The sequence below is a fragment of the Seriola aureovittata genome, chromosome 9 (assembly GCF_021018895.1).
Source record: "Seriola aureovittata isolate HTS-2021-v1 ecotype China chromosome 9, ASM2101889v1, whole genome shotgun sequence".
Taxonomy (NCBI): Eukaryota; Metazoa; Chordata; class Actinopteri; order Carangiformes; family Carangidae; genus Seriola; species Seriola aureovittata.
The window spans coordinates 24,902,024-24,928,756 of NC_079372.1; the positions used below are offsets into that span (position 1 = coordinate 24,902,024).

General features: G+C 39.7%; 2 protein-coding genes across 6 annotated transcripts; one reads left to right on the forward strand and one right to left on the reverse strand.

Moving 5' to 3' along the window:
• The first annotated feature begins 1,412 nt into the window (after window positions 1-1,412).
• On the forward strand, window positions 1,413-20,547 carry LOC130174722 (6-phosphofructo-2-kinase/fructose-2,6-bisphosphatase-like). Of its 3 annotated transcripts, none has more exons than XM_056384887.1 (14): window positions 1,413-1,731; window positions 8,745-8,870; window positions 10,371-10,467; window positions 10,601-10,667; window positions 10,791-10,865; window positions 10,964-11,020; window positions 11,917-12,038; window positions 12,440-12,647; window positions 12,753-12,899; window positions 14,104-14,208; window positions 14,678-14,807; window positions 15,780-15,842; window positions 16,260-16,324; window positions 17,668-20,547. In XM_056384887.1, exons 1-14 carry the CDS (start codon window positions 1,650-1,652, stop codon window positions 17,725-17,727), a joined length of 1,404 nt encoding a protein of 467 aa, XP_056240862.1. In that variant the 5' UTR covers window positions 1,413-1,649; the 3' UTR covers window positions 17,728-20,547. The 3 variants fall into 3 exon arrangements, with proteins under 3 accessions (XP_056240862.1, XP_056240863.1, XP_056240861.1); XM_056384888.1 differs by lacking the exon at window positions 1,413-1,731 and adding an exon at window positions 2,338-2,454; XM_056384886.1 differs by lacking the exon at window positions 1,413-1,731 and adding an exon at window positions 4,645-5,083.
• On the reverse strand, window positions 20,447-25,307 carry ndnl2 (necdin-like 2). Of its 3 annotated transcripts, none has more exons than XM_056384892.1 (11): window positions 25,182-25,307; window positions 24,831-24,894; window positions 23,464-23,583; window positions 23,294-23,357; window positions 22,759-22,838; window positions 22,540-22,634; window positions 22,339-22,415; window positions 22,177-22,219; window positions 21,994-22,056; window positions 21,023-21,137; window positions 20,447-20,911 (listed from the first exon to the last, which is right to left on the reverse strand). In XM_056384892.1, the coding sequence occupies exons 2-11, from the start codon at window positions 24,879-24,881 to the stop codon at window positions 20,828-20,830; spliced, it is 792 nt and encodes a 263-aa protein (XP_056240867.1). In that variant the 5' UTR covers window positions 24,882-24,894; window positions 25,182-25,307; the 3' UTR covers window positions 20,447-20,827. The 3 variants fall into 3 exon arrangements, with proteins under 3 accessions (XP_056240867.1, XP_056240865.1, XP_056240866.1); XM_056384890.1 differs by having other exon boundaries at window positions 22,339-22,418; XM_056384891.1 differs by having other exon boundaries at window positions 22,339-22,418; window positions 24,831-24,890; window positions 25,182-25,243.
• Between the last annotated feature and the right edge of the window lie 1,426 nt (window positions 25,308-26,733).

Genomic DNA, 26,733 nt, shown 5'->3' on the forward strand with positions numbered 1-26,733 from the left:
CTTTCAGAAAGTGACAAGATGTGCCAAGGCTGGCTGGTTAGCATGCTAACTTCAGTAGAAAAAAAGGACATGATAGAGATAAGAGTTAATATCGGCAACACTGTAGCTACAGCTTTTGGTGAGTAAATGAATAAAGTTTAATGCTGAAATAAATGTTTCTTCTAGACTGGTAAGTAAACAGCTGCTAATGCTAACTTTGGCTATGTAGCAATAGCAAAACTTAAGTAGCTCCTGTAATTCCACCACTGATTTCACACCAATGTATCACCATTTTTACTGAAGTGAGGAGTCTGAATACTTCTCCATCACTGCACTTGAATAAAATGTACTTACATATTAATTACTGATTATTTTCCTTTTCTGCACCTTTATACTTTTACTCCACTACAGTTCAGAGACAAATGTACTTTTCCCGCTATTTACGTGACAACTATAGTTACTTTGCAGATTAAGATTATAAAACACAACAGTAGCAGTGACTGTTATCCAGTAAATTTAGAGAGCTATTTGTAAGTTTTGCTATTGCTACATAGCCAACATTAGCACTAACAGCTGTTTACTCACCAGTCTTGCAGGAGCTTCAGCCATTGTTGTATTCACAATATAAGAGGTTATAATGTACGTAATTTGAGCAGCGCTACGTCTTCAGGTCAGACTCAACGCTACAGTTACTCTGTATCCTAAAGTGTCGAGGCCAGGGTGTAGAAGAAAAGAAATAGAATAAAAACAAGAGTTAACACTGGCGTTTCTTTCCATCTCTGGAGACAGGTCTTCGTGCGTAAATGAATTGCTGACCTGAATGTTTCTTCTAGGCTGGGAAGTAAACAGCTGTTAATGCTAATGTTAGCTATGTAGCAAAGCTACATATAGCACCTTTAAACTACACAAGAGTAAAATGTTGATGCATCTGTAATAATAACCCAGATACATTAGGAGAAGGAATACTTATGCATTATGGGAAATATGTTTATTCACATTTTTGCCAACATTTAAATGAAAAGTTAACTGATACAGCACATTTTACAGCTGTTTCTCTGAAAACAGCTGCCTGCTGTGGCTAAAAACAACATGAGGGCAGTGAATCTGTGGCCCGGACAGATAAACAATGAGCTGAAACTCACTAAATCGGAGGGGAGCTGCAGCTTCAGCTGATAGTTCACTGTCTTTCACATATTGATATTATAATAATATCCATTATAGCCGCTTTAATATATGAGCGAGCAGCATCTCTTGGCTCTCGGGGGGGGGGGGGGGGGGGGGGGGGCGTGGCGGATGCTGGGAACAATTATTTGTAGACTGTAGGCTAGGTCTTTATTGAGAATGTAAGGAGGGGTTAAACCTGGAGGACCAGTTTCCCTGACGCACACGGAGTGTGTGTGTGTGTGTGTGTGTGTGTGTGTGTGTGTGTGTGTGTGTGTGTGTGTGTGTGTGTGTGTGTGTGTGTGTGAGTGTGTGTGTGTGTGTGTGTGTGTGAGCGGCCAGCGGACGGAATACTAAACCGGAGGGAGCAGACTGAGGAAGAGGACCAACATTTGAGGACTGTTTGATATCGAGCGACCATCACTGCGCTGCCTCCAAAGCAACGGAGGCAGGGACTCACAGTGTGTACATACATGATACACACAGTCCGCCAGGAATAGATTTGGAGGATGAATAGAAAGGCGATTACGCAAGACGGAGCCGAGCCGCAGGGGGGCGCGGGGAGGACTCTCCGGTTCCAGCGGCCGCACGGTGAGTGACAGCGACACACACACACACACACACACACACACACACACACACACACACACACACACGTGCTTGCGTGCACACAGCTTATGTTATGTTATCAAACCAGCATATTAGTTATGTAATCGCCTACCACCATGCGCGCGCACACACATCCTTCCTCTTTTTCATTCATTTGTGGAAGTGCAAGCGAATAGAGGCAGTGTGCGCGTGCGCGACACCGTGACGCAACTGTTGATCGTTCTCATTGATTAATGGGCAGAGCGCGTGGTAGTCATGTCGCTCCCACAATTCCTTGAGTCGGATGAACCACATGTGTTTTCGCCCACCCACACACACTTCTGTACACACACTCATGCAGCATTATGTAAGTACTGTGGCCTATGAGGGTTTTGGGAGTTGGCCAACATATAGTACAGCATGTGCCGCTGGTGCTTCTCCTCCTGCAGCGTGCACAGCGAGCAGACACGGTACACGGGGGTGTTGGGTGTCCTCCGCTCCGGTAAGTCAGGGGGAAGGAGGAAGTAGGCTCTAATGGTCCGGACCGAGAGGTTGCAGCTAGGACTTGGGGGGAGCAGGGAGGGGGGGGGGGATTTATTTTGGGGTAGTCCTGTGACGAGGAGCAACCCACGTGGCTTCTGGATCTTCGCCTGAGGAAGCAAATGGAGTCCAAGCAGGACGTGCCTCCGGTGCGGCGGCCGCGGCGCGTGCGGTTTGAGAGCACAGGTGAGGTTTGATCCAAGCAAATTAATAACCTGCACTCACACACTCACACACACACACACACACACACTCTCTCTCTCTCTCTCTCTCTCTCTCTCTCTCTCTCGCTCTCTCTCGCTCTCTCACTCACACACACATAAAAACACACGCTGCACAGAGCTGCTGCTGCATGGCTCAGTGATGAAACTCTGAGTAAAAATGTGAACTTTGCCTCTAATAACCAAAGAGATGACAGAGCAGTGGTGGATGAAGTGCTCACTAATCTCATTTAGTAAAAGTAGTGCCGCAATTTGTTAAATTACTGTCACAAGTCCAAGTCAGTGAAGGAAAGCAGCTGAGTACATTTATTAAAATACTGTACTTCTGTACTTAAGGTACATGTGCAACAAAATTAATCTGAGACTCAAGTAGATAGATAAATACTTAATTTATCCCCTAGGGGAAATTCATGTGTCCAGATGATGATAATAATAATAATAATAATAATAATAATAATAACAGTTGATAATAGATAAACAATAATAATTAGATTAGTCCACTTCCTTCGGCTGAGGTGTTGTATAGCCTGATGGCAGTGGGAACAAAGGATCTCCTGAACCTCTCTCTCCTGTGAGCAGGATGAAAGATTACAGCAAACAGGATTCACTGTAAACATCAGCACCTGACTTTTTTAAGACAGACTTGAAAAGATGTGAACTTAGTTGTTGTAGTTGTCGTATTTTACACATTTTGTTCCAATACATCTTGGAGGTAAATATTGTAATTTACTCTGTCATAGTTATATATTATACATGATATATGCATATAGACATTCAGCTGCCAGTTTATTAGGTACACCTAGTAAGCACTAACACAGCCCTAAGATAAAAACTTATCCTGCAATAAGTCTTTAATATATAATTGGTTAAAAGTAGTAATACAACAGTGTAAAATACCAATGGTGGAATGTAATCAAGTTCATTTACTCAAGTAAATTTATTTGAGCATTTCTATGTCACTATACTTCTACTACATCACATTTCAGTGTGGAATTTCATAGGTTTTACTCCACTACATTTATTAGAGAGCTGTAGTAACACAAATTAAGATGTTCATAGAAAACGTGATGAGCTAATGAGATAGTATACATAACAGTGTATAAAATAAGTAAATATCTCAACCAGAATCTGAACACTTCCTCCTCTCCTACTCTATTATAATAAAAGTTTCTGCAGTCAAGTAAAATTACAGAAGTATTTCCATAAAGAATCAAAAGTAAAAGTATCCATTAAACCTCCTTATAATATATCTATATATTATATTGCATTGGCATGTAAGCAGCATTTCAGTGTTGTAGCTGGATGAAGCAGTGATCATTTTAACTGTTTATATATGTGTTGGTAGGGTGAAATATGTGTAAATGCATCAGATTTTATAAGATGATTTAAGCAGTTCAAAACAGGTCTTTCAACATAAGGTGCTAAAGGACAAAATGGCAGGACCAAACTGTAAAGAGTCGGTGCAAAAATGTAGATGTAAATATTGTAAACAACTTATAATTTCTTAACACTGACCCTTGGAGAAGAGTTGTAACTTAGATAGACCGTCTCAATGCCTATATAATGGAAGAGGCAGAACCAAACATTGCAAAATAAAGGACAAAACAAGGCAGCCAAAATGTAGAATGCAAACACTATAAACAACTGACTATTTCTACAGACTTACCCTTGATGAAAAATTATTGTAGCTTTGTAGTAAAGTAGCTTTAAACTGGAGTTGTCATAGAAATTAAAAGTACAATATCTTCCCCTGAAATGTATGAAGTTGCAAAAAATAGGAGTTGTCAAGTGCTTAAATACCTGACATTTGTACATTGTACATTTTGCTTTTAGTACTTGTATACTTTTACTTAACATTTTGAAAGTAGGACATTTAGTTGTAGTGGTACAGCACTGGAGTTAATGTGCTTCAACTGGGGACAGGCTAATGATTTTAACAGATGTTGTGTCCTCACATGTGAAAATCCCTGGTGGCCAAACATGCAACAACCACCAAGAACACACAAGTAAACATCCAGTATTTCTCTAACCCTCACATTCCTACTCACTCCTCTGTGTATCTCATACACACACACACACCCACACACACACACACACACACACACACACACACACAACCACACAACATTATATTAGATGTCATCTGACAAAGTCACAAAAGAGCTGCTCAGTATGGATCTTTCTTGTCACGATACAGCACTTCCTGTATGCTGGGGCAAAGTTTAGAGTTGCACTTGGTGATTGGTGGATGACCTCATTCTGGGCTACACCGGGACAGTTAACGTGACTGACAGGTCACCCGACCAATCAGATACACTCCCATCCACTGCAGTGAGCCAAACAGGTGTGCTGACTGACAAACCACTCAGTCTCCTCCCACACTGACATCGCATGAGAAAGTTCAAAATCTGTTCGCTCCTTATTTCATTCTGTTAAACACACACACACACACACATACACACATACACACACACACACACACGCTCACCTGGCTGTTGAAGCCATGTCAGAAACACAAAGAACCCTCACTCAGAATCCTCTGGAGAAAACGTGGGGGCCATGGATGAAAAGCCGGCTGAGCCAACGCAGAGGCTGTGAGTATTCGCATACACACGACCTGACACACATTCCCACACACATGGACACTACATGGCTTCCTTTCACTACAGCGCAACAGGTTGATACTTGTGCATTAGATGAGGTGTGAAACTATTTTGTTCAGCTTATTAAACAGTGTGTCTGTGTTTTTGGCTTCAGAGGATTATTCACTATACGCAGAGCTCAGAGTCCCTCTGAGAGAGATCAGAGACCAGAGGGCCGTTCACCCCAGAGGTTCACTGTGACAACACGAGTCCACACTCTTCTCTTCAACTTAATGTGATAATCCCCTGAACCTTCAAGTATTTAAATGTCAGTTGCTGCAACATGATAGTGGATTAACAGTGGTGGTAAAAAAAAAATGACCAGAACAACAATGTAAAAATACTTTATAAGTACTTATATGGTTGAATTTCAGAAGTATTATCTGCAAAATGTTCTGCAGTAAAATGTCACCTGTGACTGATGTCTCCATTAGATTATTAATATTAATGCATCAATGCTTCAGCAGCACTTTACTGCTGTAGCTGCTCCAGATGGAGCTGGTGTTAAATTTAGTCCAGGTGTTCCCAACCTAGGGGTCGTGGCCCTCCAAGGGGTCATCAGATGAATCTGAGGGGTCGTGAGATGATTAATTGTTCAACTTTATTATTGTTAAGACTTTTTAATCTTTTTGTTATTGTGAAATAGTCTATTGTTGTTATTTGAACAACTGAAGCCATGTGAGAAGTTTAGGGGGGAAATGTCTCTCTGTTCTGTTTAGCTGCTAACAGCTCATCAACTCACCTGGATCATGACACTGATTTTTTTCTAAGGTTGGGAACCACTGGTTTAATCTTTAACAATATTTTGTATTTTCTGAACGTATAATATGCTTTTTAATGTGAAATCTTAATCTGAAAATGAACTATAGCTGTGAGATAAATGTTGTGAAGTAAAGAGTATTATGTCTCCCTTTTGAAATGTAGTGGAGAAGAAATATTAAGTGGCAATGGAAACATTCAAGTAAAGTAGACCTACCTCAAACCTGCAGTTAATTATTTTCCACCACCGATTATTTTCTTGATTAATTGTTGGTAGATACTGAATGGGGAGTCAGAAACTTTTTATAACTGAGTCAGAGCTAAACACACAGACATGAAACACGTTGATACGATTCATTGTGATGTACACTTCCTGAGGATTTCATTATCAGTGACCATGCATCCACTAAACCATCAGAGAGAAAAGATGCTTTAGAACTTCCCTGAGACATTACACATTTTTAAGTTTTCCTCAGGATCACAGTGATTCAGTGATAGTTGTCTGTACATCATTGGATACATTGCAAACAGGAACTGCTAATAGCTAATTCGGGGTACTTTTAATGGTGCCAATTTGCCAAAATGTAAACAAACATAGGCTCAAAGCTTTGGGCTCAAAGAGAATGACAGTAACTACCAGTAACTGACCTAACAACATCACATTTGATTAACTTTTACAGGGTCTTTCTCTCCTGATGGTGTTGTTTGTCCGTCATTGTGTTGGTTCCCAAATAGGCCTGTGTGTTGGTGTTAACATATTTCTATCAGATTAGCATCTGAGAAACATTTTCGTCTTCCTCCGTTTTCACACAAAAGTGAAATGTCACACTGAGCTGATTTAAAAAAGTTAACAGTAAAACAGGGGGGTGTATCCACATCTGTCCACAGACAAGTTTAAAAAAAAAAAAAAAAAAAAACCTGCAGTCTAAATGGGACTTTACACAATTAATAGATTATCAAACTGGTAGCTGATTATTTATTAGTAAATACGTTTGAGCTGTAGATTCAACTTTTATTGATGAAAGCTCAAACATTTGCAGGTTTAAACATCAGAAAATGGTTGTTTTTTCATGGGAAGCTGAGACATTGTTTGATTGACATGTGATGTGTGGGAGATGCAGCGTCACAAAGCTGATGATCAGTGGTGCAAAAAACAACAGAGCTGCAGCTAATGACTATTGTCATTGTTGATTCTTATTCCTTTTTTCACACTTGTTTTGTCCAAGCATCAACCTCCAGGGCTGAAAAATGAAGCCAACACTGAAGTGCTAAAAATTGAAGTTCCTCTAATGACCACTAGACTCTGGCTCCCCATAGACTCCCATGTTAAAACGTCAGAATTTACAACAGAAATAAACGTTTTTACAGTTTGGTACAAAAACAGTTTTAGTCTCTATTTCCTTCGTCATGACAAATGTAAGGGAGGTGAATTTTTGTGAAACTCACCTGTTTACATTTCATTGAGGATCGAAGTAATCAATAATTGAGGGCATGGCCTCTTTGAGCGACAGGTTGGCGAGTGTTTGCGCATCACAAACTGTCATTCAAGTCTTAGCTCCACACATGCCCCAACTCTTTGCGTGTATTTGGATTAGTTGGGCGGAGTCAGGCACTGCCAAGTTGGCGACTATGGAGCTTCAAAACTACAGAAACCTACGAGTGATATCACTGAAGCTACTTCCATCTTTATTTACAGTCTATGGTTTTGTCCAACCAAAAACCCAGAGGTTTTTTGTTTCCAGACTAATATGAGCAAAAAGCACATTGGAGAAGCTGGAACCAGAGACTGTTTTGGCTTTTTTGCTTGAAAAAATTACTGAAATGGTTAATTAATTATCAAAATATACATACATTACATACGTACATACATTTTATGTATGTATATTTTTTAGTGATATGTAACAGTTTTTTGAATAGTTAATTTTTTCTATCATGTAAAGTAAATTTTGACTGTTGTTTCATTCATGGACAACAGGTGTTATTTGTAAGTTTTGCTATTGCTACATAGCTAGCGTTAGCATTAACAGCTGTTTACTTACCAGTCTAGAAGAAACGTTCATGCCTTTACTCACCAGTAGTTGTCTCCAATGCAATGCAAAGTTTAGCACTTGTCTCTATCACGTTTTATTCTTCTATTGAAGTTAGCACACTAACCAGCTTGCCCCGGCCAATCTCGTCACTTTCCGAAAGCCTCCAATCTGCCCTGAAGATGTAGCGCGGTTCAGAGGGCGTATTATAACCTCTTGTCATGTAAATGCAACAATGGCCAATGCTCTTGTGCATCAGTCACCATCAACTGCTCCCAACAAGAAACCACATTTGGCGGCATAGAAATCATACAAAGCCCCTTTTAAAGGATTAGTTGACATATGGGGAAATAAGTTTATTTGTTTCCTTGCAAGGATAGAGTTAAACAAGCACTTAGCTTAACATAAGGACCGGAATGGATATGCTTTCCAGCTCCTCTAAAGCTGACTAATTATCATGTTGTATCTCGTTTGTTTAATCTGTACAAAAACCAACATGTTTGTGGTTTTACAGCGAGTTAGTCGAGAAATAGTTCAGCACATGAGCCTCTGTAACCTCTTACTGTGTCACCTTTGGACAGAGCTTGGCTATCTGTTTCCAATTGTTTCCAGTCTTTATGCTAAGCTAACCAGCTGCTAGCTGCTCAGAAAGGAAATAAGTGTTTTGAATGGTGTACAACACAACTTCTTCTCATGCCTGTGGTTTACAGCCAGCCTCCCTCAATTTGCACTTTTTTGCAGACTCTTGTATTATCCGTTATAATCAACATGTCTTCATGTGCAGCGTTGGAAATTTAACACTCTGTGTGCTTGTGTTTGTGTTTCAGCGTCAGTGCCCCAGTTCACCAACTCCCCGACCATGATAGTGATGGTGGGACTCCCGGCAAGAGGGAAAACCTACATTTCTAAAAAGCTCACCAGATACCTGAACTGGATCGGGGTTACAACCAAAGGTATCACCTGACCATACAGGGTTTCACTGGGACTCAAGCTCTCTGCTCTAAACCCTGTGATCATACTAAAAAAAAAAAGTTTCACTGTAAAGTGAAAGTAATCTTTACATTTTTATGCTTGTTTTACACTATATGTATAGTGAGTATAAACAGTAAGAGAAAAACTTGGGTGTTGCTTTCCATTACACCCTAAGATGTCCCTGTTACTTTGCCCACCCTGTACGTGTGGAGCATTATCTGTTAAATTGTATAAATATAAATACAAATACAGATGAAAGTGCTCCGGATACTGGCTTCACAACGTCTCGTGTTCTCTCCCTAACAAACTAAAACTGAAAAACTAAACTGTGAATGTGTAGCTTAATTCGTGTAAATTATGTTGGTGGTCTTCTCATCAGGTCTACAAAATTAGAGCCACACTGAAAGTGATATATCCCTCTTCAGCCAATGTGATATGTGCTCATTAGTATGTGTTGTTTTACAGCGCCTCTGGTACATGTTTTGTTTGCCAGCATAAGCGGCATGCGTTGTGTTTGGAATGGAATGGAAACTTTACCCATCTGACATGAACCGGTTTTGTGGCATACCGGTTTTTAAGTGGGAACACCTCTCTACTTGGGCGTAACATTTTTTTGTTGACTGACAGTTGTGAGTCCAATTACTGACGATGGGCAAGTTGTAACATGAACAGTGGAAGAAATATTGTCACCATAGAGATCCCGTAGTTCTTATTCCTAATGACAAAGGAAGAAGAGATTTGCCTGCAAAACAAGCTGCTAGTCAACAGCTCAGTGCGGGAGGCAGCTGATTGGATTAATTTAGAGAAGCTCAGCAAAAAGTGAAAGTTTTTCCTAAATGAATCCAGAAATTTGCAAACAAAAAAGGGTTATTGAAAAGGTTTATACAAACATCTCTGGTCCCCAGAGGATGAATCTTAGTGACTTTGGTGACTCTGATCTTTCCTCTTGCCCCACCATGACGTTGATATGTGGGGGTTTGACTGAAACGTCAATCCATGAGATTTGGTTCAGACATTCACGGTCCCCTCAGGATGAATTGTTATAACTTGGAGACCAATTATCATTTACCGTTATCTGTGATTTAAATTTGTTTGAAAAAAATTAATCACGTTCCCATCAGCCTCGGCTGTGCTTTGGATTTAGTGCTAATAAGTGAATGTTAGCATGCTAACATGCTAAACGAAGATAGTTTAGTATGTTAATATGGTAAATATGTCAGACTTTAACTACTAAACATCACCATGTTTGCACTGTCATTGTGAACATGTTAGCACAATGATGTTAGCATTCACAGAACTGCTAGCATAGCTGTGGACTCTTGTTAGCCTTGTTAGCTGTTAGCTGATGTTTTGTATAAGCTCAAAAACTGTGCGCATTAGCTACATCTAGATATGGAAAAAACACAAGTTTCCTGTAGTTTAATGATCTCACTGCGGTTGTAGTAGAGGCGCCTGCAGCATAATGTCTCTCTTTTTAACAGTGTTCAATGTCGGGCAGTACAGGAGAGATGCCACACGCTCCTACAACAGCTTCGAGTTCTTCAGACCCGACAACTCGGAGGCCATGAAGATACGCAAGTATGAACTTTCAGCTTCAACTGTGTGAGACTGTACATGTCTCCTCTCCTCGTAGTACAAACTGTACATAAAAATATGGTTGAAACCGATAGAAATTGCATTATTAAAGTTTTTTTTCTATTTCTGTGCACAGGGCCTGTGCCGTCGCTGCGCTGAAAGATGTGTGTGATTACTTCAACAGAGAGCAGGGTCAGGTCGTGGTAAGTGTAATCTGATATTATAGTTGTATTCCTTAATATTGTTATACTATTTAAGTACCAAATGAGAAAAAAAAATTGCTAAATTCATTATTTAGAGAATATCCGTTGTCTCTGTTCTTGAAGGTTTTTGATGCCACCAACACAACCTCGGAGCGGAGAGAGGTCATCCTCGGCTTTGCCAAAGAAAACGGTTACAAGGTTTGTTCTTTTTCTTTTTCTGTTACAAGAGAAAAACTTTATTTAAATTTCATCCAAATTCTGCTAGAATTTATCTTTCTCTGTTCCCACCTGTTCAGGTTTTCTTTGTGGAGTCGATATGTGATGATCCAGAGATCATCGCTGAGAATATCAAAGTAAGTTTGTGTGTGTGTGTTTGTTTGTGCGTGTGTGTGTGTGTGTGTGTGTGTGTGTGTGTGTGTGTGTGTTTGTGTGTGCAGCAAGTTGTGCTTCCAGAATAACAGTGAGAACTGTGCTTCGAGCCAAGAGCTGTTTTTTGAGCCAAGACCCAGAGTGTTTGTTTGTTATTGGTGGAACAGACAAAGCAGGCCCTGGTCAGAGCATTGGTCACACACGACCAGGTCTCTCCTGTGTCTTGGTGGGATTTGATGTGGCATTTGACAGTTTTTACATATGGAGAACAATTCTTCTGTTGGTTTCAGGCTTTACTTTCTCTTCCCTTTTATTTTTATTTTCAGTTCATTTTAGTTCGATGCGGTTCAGTTCACTTAGATTAAACTGTGTGTGTGTGTGTGTGTGTGTGTGTGTGTGTGTGTGTGTGTGTGTGTGTGTGTGTGTGTCTGTGTGTGAAGTTAAAGGGACTGAATAACAAGTGTGTCTCAGCTGGGCTCATCACTTTTTAGTGTCCCCTGGAAACGCTTTGGTTGTTGTCTGTGCTACTTGCTGTATTTGCTTGCATTGTGAGTAATTGCTGCACGTGTTGTCAATTTAATGATGTTTTCTTTGTTTTCTCATAAAATTTGTTTGTGTTATGTCTGTTAGCATGTGTTTTCTTAAGTCGCAGTGTGTTGCGCTCTGAGGGCCACCGTAGTTAACAGTAAATTTGAGCAGTTCAGAGGATTTGATTACTCCAACACGTAACACTAGTAAACGCAAACCTGACAGCAAGAAATTTTTAAAGTGCGAATATGAAAATGTTGCATGAAGCCCATTGTGTGTGATGCTAGGCCCCAGATGTGGACATGCACTGCAGCTTTATGTCCCCTCACACTCTCTTCTTTTCTTACAACAGCAAGTGAAGCTGAGCAGTCCGGACTATGCAGACTGTGACAAAGAGGAGGCTGTGACCGACTTCCTGAAGAGGATCGAATGTTACAAGTTGACATACGTCCCACTGGATGACAACAATGACAGGTGACAGCATCTGTGATGTCGAACTCAGCCCAGTCTTTCTGTTTACACCCTTAATGCAGTTAGCTGGTTATTTCTGGTTTTCATGGCGCTGTGGAGGTTGGGGTGGTGGGTCAACATGTAGTGCGTCTGACTTTCAGGCAGTGGACTGTCTCATCAAAGATCTAAATACTCACCTTATTAACTGTGATTGAGATTGTTCCCTAACCTAATAGTATTATTCACTCTCTTGCTGAGGGTTAAATGAGAAGATCGATGTCACTTTCATGTCTGTCTACTCGTTAGAGGAGCTGGTATCTGTTAATTACCAGTTCCTCGGTGGACTCAGACATATTGATTGAAGATGACGGTACTGTGCCCCTCACCATCTACCGCTGCTCTGTCCTCCTCTTGTCTTTATGCAGGAACTTGTCTTACATCAAGATCTTCAACGTGGGCAGCAGGTACCTGGTGAACAGGGTCCAGGACCACATTCAGAGCAGGATAGTCTACTACCTCATGAACATCCACGTCACCCCGAGATCCATCTACCTGTGTCGCCACGGAGAGAGCGAACTCAACCTCGTAGGTCGTATCGGCGGAGACTCCGGGCTGTCATCTCGCGGGGCAAAGGTCAGAAGACTACTTTGTGTGTGTGTGTGTGTGTGCATGTGGACTGCATATATTACAGATCTGGTCTCTATACTAATACTTATATCCTCCCTGTGTGTCTGTCAGTTTGCCAGTGCACTGGGTACGTATATGCGTGGGCAGTGTATCAGTGACCTCAAGGTGTGGACGAGCCACATGAAGAGGACCATCCAGACTGCAGAGGCTCTGGGGGTCCAGTATGAACAGTGGAAGGCCCTCAATGAGATAGATGCTGTGAGTGTGTGTTAATGAGTGTTAGCGTGTGTGTGTGTGTGTGTGTGTGTGTGTGTGTGTGTGCGTGTTCACAGCATTTTCATATGGTATGGACACATAAAAACACATAACATCTCTCTGTCTTGTGATCTGCTGTCATTTTATAGATGTGTAGGAGAGAGCGGGGTGATTTGAGCCTGTGGGGAAGTTGAACCACCATCTAGGGGACCATAGACAAAATTGGTCATGTGACCTCACACTTTTAAGGGTGGCATCAATTTTACTCACCCTGTGATGAAAAGTGGCCATTGAAAAAGTGATAAGCCCTTTTAAGTTCACAAAACGGTTTTCAGCAGTCCCAAATATTTTTTGTCATGTTCAAGGAGTTTTTGTTATTCTCATGTTTGAACAGTTAGTCAAGTTTGAAAAAATCTCACACGTGTTAACTTTAGGAAGTTACAATATGAAGCAGTACTGTTGTACTGACATTATCTCTAAACTGCTGGATGACACGTTTTTGAAAATGGCAGGGATGGGGTAATTTGAGCGAAAAGGTGTGGGGGAAGTTGAGCCAGTGGTGCTGATAATGGAAAGCCCATCGACACATTCAAAGAGAACAGAAATTGATATTCCCCTGCAGCTCTGACAAGTTGGATGTTGAGCAACAAACGCTAGTTCTGCGAGCAGAACTGCAGTCAGTTTTGTTCTTCATCTTGAACTTGATTTTGGTCTGAAAATTCTAAATAGGCAACGCTGAAGAAAATGGACCTTTTTGAAGTTGTAAACTTTATGTTTAATTGAAACATTTAAGAAGTCATTTTGTATTTAATTTGTCATGCTTTTGATAAAGCAGGTGAAAGTTTTCAGTTTTACCTCAGCATAGTCAATGGTATTTTTACCTGCATGTGGCACAACGTATCCTCTCCTGAGGCTCAGCTTACCTCACATGGGGGACAGGTTGAGCCAAGAGACCCCTTTTCTTTTTATGGATATTATTTTATTTTATATATTATATATTTTTGTCATTTTGAAACCTGCTTATTTTATATGCAAAGTTATTATTCCAAGGGATGCACCCCACATCCTTAAATATATGCCCATATTTTAGTTGGAGACTTTACTGTGATGCCCTCCACTTTAAAGTCACCCTGCTCTCCCCCACATGCGAGACAGTGACGTCGGATAAAGACAGTTTGTTTTAGATTCTGTGTGTTTGCTGCATCAGGGGGTTTGCGAAGAGATGACATATGAGAAGATTCAGGAGCATTTCCCAGAGGAGTTTGCACTGAGGGACCAAGACAAGTATCGCTACCGCTACCCTAAAGGAGAGGTGAGTGTTGGCCAAGAGCAGAAACTCTGCTGACAGTCGTCACACTTCTACAAGGCAACTACATGAAACTTTGGTTGTGGATTTTTGTTACCTGCCGCTGACAGAGCTGCTAGATTGATGGAGACATTTCAGACTTGGTATTCAGGTTCAAATCACTAGCATGGTTATTTCTAACTTTTATCTCTATTACAGTTAATTAGCAATTACTTTGGCACTAATCACTCTCTCTAAAGTCTAAGTCTAAAGGGTGGAGGGAAATGTAGTATCTATTAATTCAGCTCTATTTTCTATTTGCAACTAACGATTTTTATCATTATTTCATTATTTGTTGATTTAGTTTATCTATTTATGATTTAATTGATGAAATAATTGTGACATAAAACAGAGCAAATCTTCACATGTGAGGATGGTGAACCAGAGACTTTAAACTTCTGCATCTCTGTGGTGATGTCCCATGTCTGTGCACCAGTCGTACGAGGACCTGGTCCAGCGTCTGGAGCCGGTCATCATGGAGCTGGAGAGGCAGGAGAACGTTTTAGTCATCTGTCACCAGGCTGTCATGAGATGTCTGCTGGCCTACTTCCTGGACAAGAGTGCTAGTGAGGAAAAATACATTTCTTTACAATAACACACCAACACGTGGAGTAGAATCCAACCTTTTTCATGCCGACCTCCAAAACAGAGAGAGGCCAGAGGGCCAGCTCAAAGTCAGGTTTACAGATCACTTAAGCATCAGTTGACACCTGAAATTAAGATTGAATAAAACAATACAAATTATGTTTTTTTCCCAACATTTTCTCGAAGGGTAAAGCTGATGTTCTGTTGTTTTTATTTTACTTGTCAAATCCAATGAAAAGATTAAAACCAACACACATTAATAAAGCACCTTTGCACTGGGTGACATGTTCCTTCATTACTCTGAAACACACTGTAGTTTATTTAGACTCGGTCTCTCACACACACAGTGCTGCTGCTCCAAACACTCACTGGAGCAGCAAATGTGGATTAATCCGCCCCAACAAATGCTCTATTTCCTCCTGTTTGAGTTTGATTTGTTAAAAACTACAGTGACCAGCTGTTTTAGGAAATTACTGAGCCCTTTAAAATAAGTAAAACTATATATATATTTATATATATGAACATTTTCATCGACAGCAGGGACTAGTGGGCTCATTGAGAGGCAGGCTAACACATTGCTAGTGTTTGTCTTTTCTTTGGATTTTTTTGACAATAACAAAAATATAGAAAATAACCAAACTAAATGTTTTACTGAATGTCCTCTGTTAGTGAACACTGTGTTATTAATGAGACCAAGAACCAAGACTAATGAAGAAATGTTTAATTTGTAAAGGACTGTCAGTTTGAAAGTACCAAATGGTAGAATTTTTCTTTATGTTTACATTTTTTTCAAGATGGATCTATGTTTTATTGTTTTTAGTTATCAATTTAATTTTTAATTTTCACTATTGTTTATTTGAGAATAAATCATATTCAACTGAAAAAAAACTGTGGCTCCTGCACACATATCAAAATAGCATTAACATTTCTTTTCTCTCTCCGTTGTGTTTCAGATGAACTTCCCTACCTGAAGTGTCCTCTCCACACCGTCCTGAAACTCACCCCCGTCGCCTATGGTCAGTCTCATTTATCTTTTGACACAATGGCAGCCTCCTTTGAAGGCTTCTTCCTTTGGTTTCCTCATCTTACCCTCAGACTGTGCCCCTTTTTGGTCAGTCAGTCCGTCGGTCGGTCCACCACTTTGGTCCAGACTGAATTACGTCAACTATTGGATGGATTACATTGAAATTTTAGTCAGAAATTCATGTTCTCTTCAGGATGACTTGTAATAATTTTGGTCATTTCTTAAATTTAAGTCTTGCACAGTCATCAGGTCAAGTTTTTAATTTGTCAAATTCTTTGGTTTATGACCAAATACCTGCAAAACTAATGAGCCCATCAGCCCCAACTGTCATCATCATGAGCGTGTTCACAAAGCGACCAGTGTGGCTATAGACTCTTCACCTCCTCTGCTGTTTATCTGTTTCTCTCAGGTTGTAAAGTGGAGTCTGTCTTCCTCAACATTGAAGCTGTCAACACACACAGAGACAAGCCAGTGGTAAATCTTTTTTTTTTTTTTCCATCTTCTGAGAGTTTTCTGAGACATGAGTCATGTCCGCGGAGCGTCCTGTCAGGCTGCGTTACGCTCCATAAATCACAGGGTTAGGGCAGCGTTCACGTGGCCTGAAATCAAAACCCAGGGCAAACAGGGAAAGATTGGGCTAAATTGACCGTCCACCCAAAGTATTATCATTATAAATAAAATAAATAAAACACGAACTCCACCTGCTACGACTGAGAGTTTGTGAAAACTAGTTAGCAACTGAGCAGAGATGTCAAAACAAACATTTGATAAAAGTCATGAATAAATGATTGAGACACTGAACCACTCCAAGCTGTGATCGTACCAATGCAAACTTGACCAAGTCTAAACATAAAGAACTCAGTATATAACTTCTACCGCTGGGCGTCTCTCAATCAAAACACAAACAAAAGATGGAACTGGGTGACATCGTGAAGTGGCATGGGATCATGGGAGTTGTTGTCTTCACCACCGCTGCCGTCAGTTTCTCCTGGTTTGGATTTCTTCAGTTTTCAGTCATTCAGGAGGTTTTTACCTGGAACCAAATTGTCCACAGAGTTGTCCTTTTGTTTCACATTAGAAATCAGTGATTCACTGACAGAGTTCAGCGAAGGGGCTGGGAGTTGAGGGTCCTGCTATCCATTGTTTCGATTTTTTTCTTTGATAACTTATGATCCAGGCGTTAAGGAGGATTTAACTGGCGGCCGAATTATACACAAAGATGTCCTGCTCTCCATAACTAACAGAACAAAACCTGATAGAAACACTGAGTAAAGCAGGTTCACCTTTAAAAATGAGTGATTCACTGACACAGTTCAGCAGACACATGATGTCTCGGAGCTGAGCTGTTTAACATTTGCTCAGCTTTTTTTATCTGATAACTTAAGATCCAGACGTCTGATGACTAAAATCCTTCATCTGGTTAAAATGCAGAGTTGAAAACAACCAAGTATAAAGGGTGTATCTTAAAAAAGCATGCAAATAGAGGATATGACGTCATTGAGGGGCAATCAAATGACATATTAAAATCACAGATGTCTCTGGTTTGAGAATTAATGGAAACATTTGGGATGATGTAAGAACATAACTCAACAAAATATAAAGGTCCAGTCATTTTTAGATATTTTAATGTGGAAAAGTTACATTTTATAACTTTGAATCAAGTTTAAACCATAAAAAGTGGGTGTGGGGGAGGCAAAAATATGATAGACAAACATACAGCACAGTCCGTAATGGCACACTGTTGCAGTCCCTTGAAAAAAGACAAATCTATAAAAGTTTTCCAGACACATTCATGACTGAGTTTGTCTCTTTCTCAGAACGTGGACGTGGACAGAGAACCAGCAGAAGCGTTAGAGACGGTACCAGACCACATCTAGAGGAGGAAACTGAACAAAACCAGGGAGCTGGTTTTGTTTCCATCCACCGTGACGGAAAGTGGCCTTTTGTTTTTTTTGTTTTTTAATTTAAGTAATCCTAGCAATCGTTGTTGTGGTCATTGTTGTGAAGTGAAAAACTCAACAATGAAAGTGGGACTTTTCTCCTGTGGCAGCCTACTTCCGTTGTAAATGCACTTTATAATGCAGGGCTCAGGCCAAATGTCAGCGATATGAAGAGAAAGCGTCTGGCTAGCAGCCAGTTAGCTTAGCTTACTTTAGCTTAAAGATTTGAAATGGGGAAACAGGTAGTCTTGCTCTGTTCAAAGGTAATAAAATTTGCCTACCATGACATCTAAAGCTCAACAATCAACACGTTGGTTAGTTTGTTTAACCCATCAGAAATTAACAGATAACACTAGTTGCCTGCTATAACCTGCCAGGTAAGGGTCAGGTGTATGACACGGGTAGCTGAACTTTGGCTCCTACTTGCCACCTAATGTTTGATATATTTAACTTGCATAGACTAGACTGGCTGTGAGTATTTTTATGCTAAAACAGATATTTCAAATGTATATTTGAAAAGTACAACAGCATTGACACGTTTCCTCTTCATTATCTCGTTTTTCCATATTTAAACAAAATTTCCCTGTTTCCAGTCTTTACGCTAAGCTAAGTGGCTGCAGTCTATAGCTTCTTATTTAGCGCAGAGGTATCAATCTTCTCGACTGACTCTTGGCAAGAAAACAAACATGAAAGGCTAATTCCCCTCAATATCAACCTGTTCCTCAAACTTGAACTGACCTGTAGGTTTGAGTCACTGTGTATCGTGTTTTCTTTGCATTCGAGTACTCAAATGGTTTTTGGGTGGATGTGGTTTTGGTCGCTGTCGCAGTGCTGCTTTGGTATCAACCTTGCCTTGAGAGCAAACAGCGCCACGCAAACCACAATTCCCAGTCCTTTGAGAGTGAAACTAGAGGAGACATTTGGCACTTTAACTGCCTGACACCATGATGTGCCTCACGTAACTAAAATATACACGATTACTCTATGCACCATACATACACACACACTGGAGCTGCAGCGTGAGTACTGTTGTGTGTTTTTAACAGACGAAAGAAACATGATGGGATCTGGTGCAATATTAATAACTGTGGTGCAGCATGTTTTTAAAATATGAAAATATTTCAAAGATGGCTGGCTGATTGTGAAACCTTGGTGAAATACATTGACCGTGTTCATGGTCTGGGGTCTGTATCACGAAGCAAGTTTGACTTAGTCTGGCTCTCTTCGGTTTTCAATGATCCTGGATAATCATGGTATCATGAGGCTGGTTATGAACTAGCTCTGGGTTTACTGGTCCAGCTCTGAAAGAGGTGGTGGTGGTGTTACTTCAGAACCATGAGTGCAATATTTAAGCTCACATGAGATAAGTAGAGTAGAATAAGAAGCCGTAGAAACAGTAGAAATTATTATCAAAATAATTAATGAATACAAAGCTATAAACTGCAGTAATTATATCGAACTTTTTAAATATGGTTGGACTGTTCAACGTGCACTTTAGATATAAAGAAATTATTTTTATAAACTCTTTAGTGTAAATCATTTATTGTAAATGCTTTTGTTTTTATTTCATAATGGCATTTTTTCTTATTAAACAAATGTTGATTTCTATATTTTTTCCATTTTGATTATTTGCTGTTCAATTAGCAATTATAATATATATATATATATATATACACCTGAATATTGAACTTTCATATAATAGACATATTTTGGTGCCATTATGAATACTAAAAATAACTAAAGTAAGAAAATAGTACTAATGTCTGATTTACTGATCTAATTTGAAACTTTGAGTAATTAATATGCATCTATAATAGTCATCTGAGTGGTTGGTGGTTTTTTTAAATTTCAGTTTTTAAACTCACAGTAAACATGTTTTGTGTAAAAACCATTTCTTCTATCCCTTATGTGATTATTATGGAAGGCAAATTAGTCTAAACTCGGTACTTTCATCGATTTGAGGACCCAGAAGGATTTTCCAGTTATCTGACTGGCCATGAGTCTGTTTAGCAGTGCAGCATAGGTTACCATGGTGACATACCCCACTTCAAAGTGAGCCAGCTTCATGAAACTAAAGAACCTGCATTAAGCCCAAAGATAGCTGGATAACCCGCTAATCTGTCTTCATGATACAGGCCCCTGTTTTGTGCATTAGTAGTAAATTTTACAGTTTGTTTGTTTCACCTGGGGGAGCAATAGAAAATACAATTTCCTCAGGGGATCCTTATTTTGAAAAAAACAAAAAACAAAAAAAAACAACAACAAAACAGGATGCCAGCACATGACAGTGTAAATAAATGCATGTACCCATTTCCAGATAATGTGACAAGTTAAACTCATCAATCATTTAACACATCGAGTCGTCCCTTTAAAAACACATGTTCAGTTCTTGCTGTCAGTGGTAGCAAGTCCAGTGTCAAGGCAGTAAATTTGTGCTTTTTGTTTGGTCAAATCAAACTATATCTACGGTCTCATCTTCGTCGCGCTGCTGTTCTGTTGTCTGTAAACGTGCATTTGTGCCGTGTGTCCTGAACTCTGTAATATGTAGCAACTGGGGTGTGAAAGTGATACTTCAACACTACTGTCTTCTTGTCCAACAGCTGTGAGAGTATGTGAGAGAAATGAATGAAAAGACAGTGTCAATCAGTGCAAATCATTGATGTTGAATCTGTTATAAAAGATGATTTTATTTTCTGAAACTTGAACAAATAATTATTACCTTAAAGTCGAGGCAATAAAATGAAAATGGATACCTGATCAATTGTCTTTGTGATATGAAATGTTATTAATCTGAGGCTGAAAGACCAAATAATGAAGTCTATACAAAGCATGAATATACAAATATATATATATATAATATGACCTGCATTAGTTTTATATTGTTTTATATTGTAACAGTACATCAGTCTACACAATGACACAAATATTCAACGCATTCAAAAAGTAAACGTGGCACTGATACAGTTTATCTTAACGGTTTCTTTCAGAATAAATTAGGAAAAAAAATGAGGCAAAACAAATTGCAATACTAGGACAGTTATCTCTGGCTGCTGGTGCTGGCCTGGGAGGAGTGGGCTTCTCTATACTGCTGACTCCAGTTCTGAGGGTCCTGTTCATGAAGCTGAGATCAAACAAGTCTTCATTAGTCACAAATATTAAGTTTAACATCCAAATTTAAATATAACTGCAGGCAGGTGTAATCTGTTCGTCCACGAGTAAACAAGATACTTACTTGACCCATGAACTCGAGGATTTTGGCTTTTGATACCTCCATGTCAGCACGTTGACCCCAGCGAAATTCATGCTCAGCTGGCTCTGTGTGAGGGATTCGCACATACTCCAAGTACCTACATACACACACAGTATAAACTTATCACTACAATAAACTGCTAACATTCAAAACGAAGCTGACATGAGGAACACGATTGCTCAAAAATGTTTGGAGTGAGTTGTGGTCCAGCCACTCTGATTTAGTGGTCTGGTTTCGTCCACACTCCCGATGCTCTGTGGTGTGGTATAAACCAGAGTCTATGGTCTGAGAGACACTGGCTCTGAACACACCAGTACAGTGAAACACAGTGATCCCAGCAAGGCTTGAACCCGTGACCTTCTGATCACAGATGTGCTGGACTAGAGGACTGAGCTATCTGAAAGCTTCACACTCAGAACTGTATAGCTCAGGTATTCACACCTGTAGCTTCAGGGGAGGGGTGTACAATCAGGTAGCTGGATTACAGTCGCCTGATACCATAGACATGTAAATGAGAAAACCAGTCTGTGATCAGGATTAGAGAAACCTGATTTAAAGAATTCACAAGAAACAGTCAGTATATCAGTACATGCACTCATGAAACCAGGTTACTCAGGTACTTGGTACACAGATTTAAAGTAACCAGGTCACTACAGTCACAAGATTGTGTTGTCTGATCCAAAATGAGCGTGTATAAACAGGTTTTTTAAATGCGAGTAATATAAGGCGACTGACCGCTTTTCCACTGCCAATCGAGTTTGTATTTCTATTTGTACTGAGGACATACAACAAACGATGTCATCACATGCACTTACAGAGCACACGCACACACACACACACACACACACACACACAGTTGTGCAACATGTAACATCTCATCCCCAGGTTGGTGCTTAATGTAAGTGAAAGCTTTCTCAATGCTAACTGACCTGACAAGACGTGTTCATTCTTACCTTTGACGCACAAACTCATCAGTGACGACCCTCTTCACGTCACCAAACTCTTCATGTTTCTCTCTGGAGAGAGTTTAAGTCGTTATAACAGAGAATGAGTAGAAAACAAAGAGACGCATTCAAAGTCATGAGCATGTCAAGTCATTAATAATTAGTCGTTAATACATGAAAATCTTGCCTCACCCGGGGTCAACACGGAGTTTCTTGAGAGTATTCCAGATGAGGCCTTTAAAACAAAACAAAGGCAAATATTTTTGGGACAAGATGAACAAACGGTGAACCGACTAATAAGGTGGTCTGGCTGATTCCTGCTTGGAAAGATTAAATGGACAGTAGAAAGTTCACCTTCTCTGACAACACCTCCTTTCATGAAAATGACACTCAGGATGACAAACAGCAGACCCATCTTTGGGTTGGTAGGACTACTGCACACACAAGGAAGACAAAACAAACATGTGCTGTGAAGGTTAAAAGACATAGTTCATGCAATAGTGTTATTAGAGAGGTATACTAAAAGTCTGAAAATGCATGAGTGGTGATACTCACTTGATTGATGAGGCTCCCTCAACCGCCTCCAACTTATTGACGAGTATGTACGTGTGATTTTTGGTGTCAATTTCAACCACTTTAAGGCCAAATACCTGGTTGAACAAGTGGAAAGAGCGACGTTGTGACAGTCTCTTAGTTTTAATGTGATATTTCTTTAATGTGACAATGTTTAGCTGATTGCAGTTGTTGCCATTGATCCTCTAAGACTGGACAAACCTGGTCAAAAGTCCGTACCGCCCTCTTCATGATCTCAGGGTAGATGTTTCTGTAGTCTTTCACCACGTGTTTCACAAGGTCTGCAAGTAAAAAGAAGACAAATTAAGTATGAAAACAAATATATATTACAATATTCATTGTATATTTGGGCGTGTCTTAATGGCCTTTTACACAATGCAGGTGTAAGTTAACAGTCATGAGAGAAACGTAGTGAAATCTTTGTGGTCAATCAAAAACTGTCTTAGAATTTTCTGACTATTAGAGCCACATTGAAGAAAAGAATTAATCTGAAATTTTGAGAATAGTCATGATATTAAGAGAATAAAGTCGTAATATTACGAGAATTAAAAATGTTAAATTCCGAGATATTACAAGCCACCAATAAAAATGGGTGAAAGGACAGTCACTGGCAGACTGAGCTGCTTCTGGCAGCTGCAGTTCGTTCAACAACAGAATAGACGCAGTTTCTTGTGCGTTCATTGAACTTGTATGATCATATGAATGTATGAATCTGCCTGTTGTCATGCAGCTTTACCTGCTCGGCGGATGGGGATCTTCTTTTGGTCCTTCACCAAGAAGTACTGCACCACCTCAGCTGTCTACAGGATGGACCGATGAGATGTGAGAATAAATTATTCAGAGAAAGAAATTTTAGTTTTTTGGTCATTTAGAATAAAAATATGTGGATTTCTGTGTGTCTGTTACCTTTTGGTCGACCTGTGCAGAGGTGAGCTTCTCCAGTCCTCTCTGGACCTGTGACGTACTTGGCTGAGTGAAGGTTGGATCATCATCCTCTTCCTGAGCCACTAAGCTGCCAGGTTGTCTCTACATATAGAAATTTGGGCCGAGACCTTCGTCAGATTTTCTAATACAATGTTAAATGTTCAGCTTTCGTGTCAAAGAGGGAAAACTGGTGAATTCAGAGGCGCCATTTGGTCAGCATCTATGCTGATAACCAGTCTGTCCTTTCAGTCATTTTGATTGACAAATCTTATTTCCACTAAAAACCTACTTTATTTTATGGATTTCCAAATAATCTCCCAATAATTTCCAATTAAAATGAAAACTGTCCAGTAAAACAGCTCTGACTTTAAGACTATCTTGGTTATGTTAGCAGTTATTTAATTAAACTGATAGTGTACCAACTGCACATTATACCAAAAAGGAAACAGGAACAAAACTCCATCCTTCTTTTCAAAAAACTGAGGAGAAAATTATTAGGAAAATAGAGACCCATAAAATAAATTAGTTCCAGCTTGTCAAATGTTGGGACTCTCTGTTTTTCTTTGTTGTATACCACAGTTAATAGAAAATCTTTGGTGTTGGACTCTCAATCAGACAAAACAACTAATTTAAAGACATCAGCACATGCCCTGAATAAGTGTGATTGGTATTTTTTCACCAATGGGTAAAAAGTAGATGTGGTTTTAAGAATATTTCAAAAGATAATTTAACTTTCAATGTAAAAATAAAAAGCATACCAGACATATAGCAGAGTGTTTTTATTTGTCATAAAACATGTCTGGGGTGGTTCTTGCTTAAAGCAATTGTGACTTTGGATGCTACAAGTTATAGCCTTTCCTTTTCATCCCTTGCTTTGCTGTCATAGCAATACTGTCCTCATTTGAGCTCTTTGTCAAATAAATAATGCATATTAAAAAGCCAAACAGAAGCTTGATCACATGTATGCACTGCCACAAAATCTACTTTCTCCTAGTAAATGTAGCTGAAAATGCATTCAGGGCTTTTTCTTGAACTTATGTAAGCAAGTTACAGTTGTCCATTTCTATTAAGCTGGTTTCTGAAAACATTGTGTAGATAAGAAACTTGTAATCAGGCAAGAGGAAATGGATAAGCGGAACAGAGAGTTTGACTGTGACAACAGAGTGGTGGGATAAAAGGAAATGTAATCACATGGAGTCACAACATCGTTAACACACAGAGCGTGATAGTAGGTGTTGCAGAGCTGTTGCATTAGACCGTACAGCTGTTTAAGAGGTAGTTTCCACATCTGTACTATCACTGAACACGTGCTTATCCCGACAGAGAGAAGGAATAAGAGACAAACTCACTGCGCTCTGAGAGGAGCTCTGTGTGGCGGACAGCCTCTTTCTCTGCGTCATGGCGACACGCTGCCTGACAAAAAAAACACAAAAGATATACCCGCAATCAGGTCAGTGTGCTTCATGTGACTTTTAAAAGACACAAAAGTCATCAACTACCGCAGGATTAAACAGCGCTGAACAGGGGCAGAGGACACGGAAGTGGCGGACGTTAATGCTGAAGTAACATTAGCTGAGGAAACGCACAACATTAGCGAACAAAGGTCTGACATAGACGCCGTTTAACTGTTTCCTCTCCGTTTCAGTAGTCGGTGAAACAACCAGCGTATTTAACAACCCAAAACACAAATATTCACTCACTTCGACTGAACACAAACTCCCCGGTCGTTTCTTTCTTTACGGAAAAATTCCCGCTACTTCTTCTTCTTCTTCGTTGGTGTTTTGTCGGCGGGTGGCAAATCATCGTATAGGTGCATTACAGCCACCTACTGGACTAGACTGTGGATCAAGTGTATGAAGTGTGATTCTTCTGCAGTTGTTGACGTTGTATGTCGCGTTACGGCAGACTGCTTTGTGCCATGCGACCACCTTGGTGCTGTGGAGTTTTTTTTTTTAGCACCAACTCCCTTGTGTAAATGCAGTTATTTATTTTGCATGTTAAGGAGTTGCAGAAGTGCAGAGAAATACCAAAAGACAGTTAATGTTTTGTGTGCTGTCTTCTGCAGGTAGATAGATAGATAGATAGATAGATAGATAGATAGTGCTGCACTGGCACACCCTGTATCAGGATTGTTGGAGTCATCTGTGAGTGAGTATAACCACTGAGTCTGAAAAATGCTTATCAAAATATTTCTGGACTATGTTGCAAAACTGGAAGTTGTTCTGACTTTTCCTTCAGCCCTTCAACATTTGGTGAGGGGAATAATCAGGGAAGAATGTTTTGTTTTGTTAAAATCATTTATAATCATATAAACAGTCTTGAGCTACAACCTGAACAGATACAAAATAAACCAATAAACTAAAATGCAAATAACTATGGTCCAGCCATAAAATGTGTTAAAGGAGCCATTGATGACATTTCCATTGCATACAGATAATAAAATGATGAAAAAACTATGCCAGTGATCGTTAATACTATGGAGTTTCAATGTGTAGAAAGTTGCAGATTTAGCTATGAGTTACATGTGTCAACCCTCCCAGTCTTAATTTACATCAGCAGATACATTTTGAGAGAAATGTAATGACTCAGATTCTGTTCTTTATCAACTTCATGAGGAAATGTATTTTCCTGCATTTTATTCCACACAGTGGAGAGGTGACAGCAAATGAGGGAGTGAGAGATACAACAAAGGTCACGGGCTGGCGTCTTCATTCTTTCGCCATAGAGAAACCAGAGGAAATATTTTTAATTAGCATTGTATCTGTTGAGTTCAAAGTGTTTCACATAGACAGCCCACACAATTCTGTCTGGATCTATGTTGATTGATGAGACCTTTTAATTTTTTATATTTTGGAAGAAGTTTTGATAAGTGTTTCCGTTTTTGAACAATGATATATGTCTTATTAAAACAGGATGTTTGGCCAGGGCAGTTAACACAGGAATGCTGATTATACCTAATGGGATATGTTGGAAAATTGTGATACTTTATGATTAGGTAAACATAACTATCCTAAAGAGAAACTGTATTGTCCTGAAGTGAACTTTTCTTATTTTGACATTGTGTTGGAGCGGAGTGACCTTCGCTGGTCCAGCTACTGATCCCACACAATAGCTATGATAAGGCATGAATCAAGTTTATATTGTGTGTATCAAATATCAGCAAAGATGTGAGGAACACTCTCATATGTTCTGTGTATAAATCCTGTGTGAATTTTGTATTCTTTGAACATTTGTGTGTAACTTGTTCCCTTG